Genomic DNA, 8,268 nt, shown 5'->3' with positions numbered 1-8,268 from the left:
AACAAAAACAGTATTATACCTTCATAAACATGCTTACCTACCTAAGAGCCCATGCTCACGTACACACACACGTTTATTTTGCACAGACAACACGTATTTCGTGAACGCGTTTACGTCGCTGAAAATTGGGTAGTTTCCTACCTATATCTTCATAATTTTTAATTTAATTGACATAATAATGTCGTTTGAATCGCACGTCATAGGTAGAACATTTTACTTACAACAGATCCCTGTTTATCTTTTTTATGGATTTGATGGTGATTCCAATAAAGTATCTATCTATCTAATAATTGTAATATAATCAGAATCTCGGAAACGGCTTCAACAATTTCGATGAAATTTGGTATATGGGGTTTCCGGGGATGACAAATCGATCTAGCTTGGTCTTATCCCTGGGAAAATGCTTACTATCGAGTTTTAGCCCGAGCAAAGCTCGGTCGCCCAGGTACTACTTACATTAACTAAGCTAAAGATACCAAAAGTATCCCCAAAGCCCAGCCTGAAACCAAGCTTCTTTGTAAAGCAAAATAAGTAAAAACGAAGTCCTAGTAAACAGGAGGGGGTCGTTTGAAGTCCGCAGCCCTCTGTGGGTTATAAGGCGTTCAGGGGGTTCCAGATCCTATCTCGTGTCCAACTGCCTCAGACAGATAGCGTGTGTTAGGGATGAATTTTAATATAAAATTAGTTGAGGTTTACGGTGAGTGGACGCGGTTAATTGAAAGGTTAAAGTTTTGCGCACGTCCCCCGGTTATGGTTTAATATGGACTAATTACTGTGGGCGGGCACGGGTGGGATATTGGATGGAACTTGTAATGTTGTTAGGAGAATTTGTGACGAATCAGTTTATGACGGCCTGTTTTGCTATAAAATACCAATGGCATTTAATAAATAACAATGTTTATTTCATAATATTTTTTACAATTAATTAAACTACGAACTACTTTGTTCATTATTACTGTTTCTGCATATTATATTGTGAGTAGATACAGAACCTACATTTTTCGGTCGATAATTTTCAGAATGGGTGTAAGTAGGTATAACGTAATGGAAAATCAGGGAATTAGTTGTCATTAGTGACTTTTATTTCTAATTACTTGTAAGCAATTCTGCTGTAGTCTTAGTAGTATAGTATTATAACTATGATTTGCATGAAATTTGATATTTATTATGTAGCTGGATCTCAAATAACGCACTGTACTTTTTGGTCAGACTATACCACAGGATTGGGATCTGTGCATGTAAAATCTCAAAATCTTAACCGCTAAATCTAGAAACTAAAAAAACGGTGTTCATTATACAACGCTTTTGTAAATCCTCATGGGAATTTAATTAGTAAACTCCTGGAATTTCAATCAATTATGGCGTAGCGGTTAATGCAAGCGAAACTTAAATGCTAGTTAATAAAACTCGCCTATTAATTAACTTTCGTTACTTAATACGAGTTAAACGAGTGTAAAACATATTAATATGTCTTCCTAGTAAACATTGATAAGGCAATTTTAACAAAGAAAATAAACCGCCTAAACCAACTTCCCGCTTAACGTTAGAAAATCAACTGCTCCAAACAGACCACCAAACAAAGCGTCCCCTGTCGTCAACAAAAATTAAGCGGGAATTATCAAGTTTACCCTGAAAAATGTGCAGGGACGCTGGGTCGATACTGTAGCCCCCCGCGCCCCGCAGGTGCGACGAGATAATCCAAGATGGCCGCCGAGATAGGACGTGACGTCACAGCCTCCCCGCGCACCCCCGGGCGCATCCTCGAGCCTCTCGCCACCCTCCTTAGATCCTTTCAGAAATCCGCTGTGTACCGTCAGCAGGCGCAAATCTTACATTCACGAAATGATTTATTTTGGCAAAAAAAATTAAAGATATCATTTTGATAATATAAATAATTATACTGCGACTATAGTACGATACGACAGAATAACAGTACGTACCTACTTAAGGAAGTAGCAATAATATTTTTTATACTTAAACCGGGAAATCGCTAAGTCCGGTGTTTGCTATTAATTTAATATCTTGGTATGTACACAACTGCATTTTATACTGCTACGAGTATTGTCATCAAAAAAATCCCTCCATAGTCTTTTTAACACCCAAAATCCCATATTCCGAAATTATGAAATCTTAGTCTGTTTTAAAAATTAAATCCCGTAAAAAAGCCCGGCGTAACACTTAATTTTATCAAATTTCAAGCTTTAGAACGGCTATTTGGGTAAAATAAAATTAATAGAAACAATTTTGCTACTTAAATATTTATTATTTAAGGCATCACTGGTCGCGGCAGATGGTTGGCATCGACGTGGAATCCTCCGGGGCCTCCGCTGTACTTGGTCACGTATATCTGGCCGTCATCCCCTGTGAACTGGTATTGTCCTTCTATGACCAACACCCAGCCGCCATTGTCAGTCGGCACTAAACGGCCACGCTCTGAGACCACGGTGTCTGGAAGAACGGATAAAATGTGGTAAGTACACTATCATAAATCGTAGATATTGTAGAACTTAACGAGTTTAAGAACAGATTATTTATTTATTTATTTACAGTGCTGATGCATCGTAAAATTTTCTCTCATTAGGTAGGGTGAAGCCAGATGAGCGTAATTTTCTCAATGTGAGACTATAATGTGAGTTGCGTATTTTTGGTCGCGTAATTTTGGTTTCATACAATGTTTACAACTCATTTTGAGTTATTTATCGAATCAGGCGTTACTTTGCGGAGGTCCATATCAATGAACTAAAATAATTTCCTTGCTCACCCGCAACCATACGATAGCTAAGCTTATGCAAAATATGCGTGTTCATGCAGTTCCTCCACTGTAAGAACACACACAAATCACACAAACCGATGCGAAACGCGTCAGTGTAGTGTGGTGGTAGATGTATCACCACCACCACCACACTACACTGACGCGTTTCGAACTCAACCAGAGCTCATCTTCAGAGTGACACAACCGTACACCATGCTACCAGTTGTTAGACTAACGAACCACAACCACCGTTTTATTTTGTCACTGTAACTCCCCAAGTACCCACATATGTTTTATGAAACAAAACAAAACTACCCACAAATTTTTTTAATTTATTTACTGTCAAGGCATGTTTTATTAACTACCTTTGCTGAAATTAGATCCAAGCCGTAGCAAGGGAGATGAAACTAAATTTACCTGCTCATTAATAATAGACCCCATACTGTTGTATCTAATTATCTCCATGCATTCTAAAACATCGAGACGAAACCCCTTGCCACAATAATGTAACACTTCATACGAATCTGAGTCCGATAAAGAATGATTGAAAGAATGAGTTCCAACAAATGTTTGGCAAAATTCGACTTAGCAGGATGCTCATTCCTATATGCCGAAACATGCTCTTCAAATCTAGCATTAAAACTGCATTTTAAGTCGCCGTGTGGCACAAACTGGACTTTAGTATAAAACTGAATGCAGCAAAATATACGCGACCAAAAATATGCGACTCGCAGTTAAAAAAATTACGCTTGTCTGGCTTCACCCTAAGTTTCATAATGAATATATTGTTTGGGTCACATTCAATTGGTTCGACATTGGACTCAAATTGTTGCCCACAGCAGAGATAAAATAAATTTTCTATCAGCCCACTTATGTATATCACCTATAGTAAACATTTGTAATTAATTGGCTCAAAGTTTAATTCACGCGCTTGTACCTATCACTACCATAAAAAACCATATCTTAAAACTGCTGTAACGGAAAAATTACTGATTTACCAACGATTTCATACCCACAACATTCCTGAGAAGGAACTCTAGGCAGGATTTTGATCTTTATCCGGAGGGTAATGACACGTTGTATTTACTTTTCCTCATATAATCTCACATTTTAAAAGCACGAACGTATTATAACCCCACACCACAAGTAACACTCACCCTCAGCAGTAATGTACCGCAGCGCGTACTGGCCGTATTCATCGTGCACCTCCTCATGACGAACAGCTGGAAGTTCCCGAGCAGTCTCCGGGTCCAAAGGTGCGCTAACCGCTACTACCACTAAGCAACCGAGTACCAGCAACTGAAAGGTGACGGGGGGTTCGTAAATAATCGTACTATAAGTGACCCTCGTTAAAAATATAAAAACTTGGAATAGTTCATCAAGCATCGTGTTCATTTTAAACACGTCTAGCGCTGTTGGTGTAGAATTAAATACTGAAGGGATAATTAAAATTATTAATGACACCAAATGACACTAACCAGCTTCATTGTGACGACGATTGGACAACTCATTGGCACTTGGAAAGTGACTAGCAACCACAAGATAGTTTTATAGCTTTTTGCCATAGCATGATCGCTTAATGCAAACATAAAGTACCAGCTTTCGCACATATTTAAAACGAGTTTTAGGCATTTTAATTAATAGTAAAAGCTAATTAAACTCAAATTAAAACGATGTTTATGTCGAAACCAGACAGTGAATAACAGATAATACGCAAGCGTTATTATCTTATAATTAAAACGTTATTAAATTCGTCATTACATACCTCTAATGGATATGGGCAATCTATCATTGAAGTAAACGTCCAAATCAAAGTGTAAAGTTTTTTTTCGAACGTATGTGTGTACCTACGTTCATTTCCTTGGCAAACTTTGAGGCCTAAACGGCTTGATACATTTTAACGTGTGATATTACATAGTAAGATAACATTTTTTTTTTATTCGATTGGATGATTAACGAGCAAGTGGGTCTCCTGATGGTAAGAGATCACCACCGCCCATAGACACCATGGGGATTGCAGAAGCGTTGCCAATCAACAATTGGTAGAGACTTATCAACATTACAAAATTAAATCACAAAAGACTTGGCCGGGTCCACCCGCTGTAAAGACTATTGTTTTTTTTTGGTGTTTACTCCTTAATAATTGATTTTTATGTGAGACCCAATACCTATAAGTTATAGAAGTAGTATGCGAAGTAATATTAATTACAACGTTTCTTGCGCAGCGCACCTTTCACTTAGAAATAATGTGACAGCTTCCAATATTATAAGTGATGCACAATATTATAAGTAAATCCTTTGTCCGATCGCATATTTAAAGACAATCGTATTTATTTAACTCCAGTCGTGCATCGGAGCATATTTTTCCTGTGTTTATTGAGCGTTGTTATGTTAGCGCGTTCGCTGCTGTCGCTACATTGGCGGGGAGGATAGGCGCTATGTGCTCTGAGCTATGTAAGGGGTTATCTCCACGGTCGCTCTATCTAAATCTGTATTATCGCTACACGACGCCGAATAATTATTATTAGCTAACACCTTCTATGTACCGCAAAGTCCATGGTTCCAATTCCAACTCGTATAGTGTGAACTGTGAACTATCGGGAATGTATTGAATAAGGCTTTAGGGTCCTGCGCTTCTACAGAATTTAGATTAATTATGAAAACCGTGAAGTTTGTAACTTCAATTTGCTATTAAATTGAGTTTTGGCTGAATTGTATTGTTTTCGCCTTGCGGGTTGGCTTACGTATTTGGAACGAAATATTTTCTGCATCCTTGAAAACACTATATTTCTTCTAGACGCTGTTTAAACAACCCAGATTCTTAAAATATATAAGTAGTCCGTCATTACATTGTCAAAAAACACTAAATTTAAAAAATAAAAAACCGAATGCCTTAAAAAATAATAAAAAGAAGAAAACAAGTCTAGTGGGCTAGAACTCTGTTTAGTAGCTAACTTAAAGTTCAACAGTCGGGACCCATTAGGTACTAAGATTTTTTGAGCTGGTCAAGATTTGAATGGGTCCCGACTGTTGAACTTTAAGTTAGGTACTAAACAGAGTTCTAGCCCACTAGACTTGTTTTCTTCTTTTTAGTATTTTTTAAGGCAGTCGGGTTTTTTATTTTTTTTAATTTATTGCTTTATTTCACACTTTTTTAATAGTTCTGTGAAAATGATAGATTAAAAATATTATTACCCATATTTAGAATAGGCTAATTATTACCTTTCATTTGATACCCTACTCGATAGATTTAAATAAAAATCATTTTTTGAAACTTACAATTTGGCACCAAATTTTGATTTTTCAAGAATTTCATTATCATTATCAAAATCGGTTCAGCCGTTGAGTAGTTACGAGAGGACATAGAAATAGACATACATATAGATACTTACTTACGCATACGAGGCAAACACATAACCCTCCTTCTTCGCAGTCTGGTTAAAACAACGGACAATTTCTGTTGTCAACTAAGCGCAAAATATTGAAAATATAGTCCGTTAAAGTTTCGTGTAACGTCCCTCCCTGTTACACTTTCTACTTAGACGTAACGTCACACTCCCTTTCCCATTTTTGCCTTGTATTTTTTTTAAATTGACTATATAAAAAATAGTATTTATTCCGATAGTTTTAGATATCTTTAAACGAGCAATTATTCAATATTTATTTATTTCAGGAAATGGCTCTATCAATTTCTACGAGATTCGCTATGAGGGCTTTCAGGGTCGAACGATCGATCTAGCTTAGTCTAGGAAGACGCGCGTTTTCAAGTTTTATCCCGGTCATCAGATAGGTAGATAGGTACCCGGGACATTACCTAATAACCCCAGAAGCAATGAAAAAAATCGAAAACATGTAATGAAAAACGTAATTTTATTTATCATTATCACCAAATTACCATAATAAAAATTATAATATACGTACATGTCGTTAATAAGGTTTAAAAGTTAGGATTGGACTAAGACTATTTAGACATCCACGGGTTTCGGACAGTGGAAATTTTGCAGACCTAAAAAAAGGCCACTATTTAATTGTAGCTAATATGAAACCAAAACAGTATGGTACGCTACGCATTCACTGAAACCATAGCAATGCCATTATCACAACATTATCACAATGATTCACAGCCACTTAGAAAAGGCCTAGATAATAATAAGGAAACGCGTCAGTTCCTGGGACTGTTGACTCGGGCCAGGCATCTTTACAAAACTAACAATTTTATTGACAATCGTTTTCCCGCTTTGCAGACTCTGTCAAGAGCGCCACGCACGGCAACACTGGCGTTTCGTAATACAAAACTTTAATAAACTTAGCATGTCAATTACCAATATTGATTATTCGACATACAGAAATAGTTACGCTTTTAATAACAATTTCATTTGATAGGATCTCAAATAAATATCGTTAAAGACAGGGGCTGATCCACCATTTATTGATAAATTTTACATTGTTTTTTTTTATTTCTCTGTTTATTCGAATAAATAAAACATCCAGAGACGGCATCACAGTTGTCTATCTGTCAAGTAAAATTTATCAATAAGTGAGTAGATAAGTGATGAAACAGGCTCTAAGGATAAAACAGCGCGGTGAACTGCAACCAGATCTTATTGAACTGACATTGTACCTACTCGTATTATATGTAACTTTACAGCGTCAAAGTTTGATCAAAGTCCAATGGAACGCCGTCACCGACCCATGGGACACATAGCGGTGGCAACTATGAGCATTATTGAGCATATGTTGTCAAGTTGTCACAACTGTCAAGCGAGAAGTAAACAGTGTAATAATTTCAATGGAATCTCTACTATTTTAGATAATTCTGAACGATGGTAGTATTGGCACATTGATGGTATAACATTGTTGTTTTTAGTGAAAAAATAGCTTGCTAACAGGGTTTCGTGCCATCACCCACGAATTTCTTCTTAGTGATTATCCACTTTTTCGTTATTCTCGTTTCCACCATACTTTTGGAAATTCATAACTACCATATTTATCTTAAAAACAATCAATGTTTGTTTACTGAAAAACCATACAATCCGACAGTTCATGCCGGTTCCATTTTTTAGGGTTCCGGAGCCAAAAACGCAAAAATGGAACCCTTATAGTTTCGCCATGTCTGTCTGTCTGTCTGTCCGTCCGCGGCTTTGCTCAGGGACTATCAATGCTAGAAAGCTGTAATTTTGCACGAATATGTATGTAAACTATGCCGACAAAATGATACAACTTAAAAATTTCAAAAAAAATTAAGAGTAAATAGCAGCCTAAGGTATAAAATATACCTAAACTTGGAAGATTCCGTATAAAATACGAAATTCTCAGAAAAATATTACTTTTTTAGGCGTGTCCGACGCGCTCTTGGTCGGTTTTTTTTTGTTTTATTTATATGGTTTCATTTTTAGTTGTAGCGAGCACTGCGATCGTTTCGGCTCCCCCCGTCCGCTTTTCACAGTCCCAATACCTACCAGGAGAATACTCAAACAAATCACCACCGCTGAGAGGCCTTCAGCTGTAGCGAAAAG

At 37.0% G+C, this 8,268-nt stretch overlaps 1 protein-coding gene across 2 annotated transcripts; it reads right to left on the bottom strand.

Moving 5' to 3' along the window:
* Positions 1-2,265: 2,265 nt before the first annotated feature.
* On the bottom strand, positions 2,266-4,336 carry LOC141433813 (uncharacterized). Of its 2 annotated transcripts, XM_074095914.1 has the most exons (3): positions 4,231-4,336; positions 3,910-4,051; positions 2,266-2,448 (listed from the first exon to the last, which is right to left on the bottom strand). In XM_074095914.1, the coding sequence occupies exons 1-3, from the start codon at positions 4,315-4,317 to the stop codon at positions 2,267-2,269; spliced, it is 411 nt and encodes a 136-aa protein (XP_073952015.1). In that variant the 5' UTR covers positions 4,318-4,336; the 3' UTR covers position 2,266. The 2 variants fall into 2 exon arrangements, with proteins under 2 accessions (XP_073952015.1, XP_073952016.1); XM_074095915.1 differs by lacking the exon at positions 4,231-4,336 and having other exon boundaries at positions 3,910-4,181.
* Positions 4,337-8,268: the final 3,932 nt, after the last annotated feature.

This window comes from Choristoneura fumiferana, chromosome 12 (assembly GCF_025370935.1).
Source record: "Choristoneura fumiferana chromosome 12, NRCan_CFum_1, whole genome shotgun sequence".
Lineage (NCBI taxonomy): Eukaryota > Metazoa > Arthropoda > Insecta > Lepidoptera > Tortricidae > Choristoneura > Choristoneura fumiferana.
The sequence above is the reverse complement of the archived record's forward strand: the minus strand, read 5'-3'. Positions and strand labels throughout refer to the sequence as shown.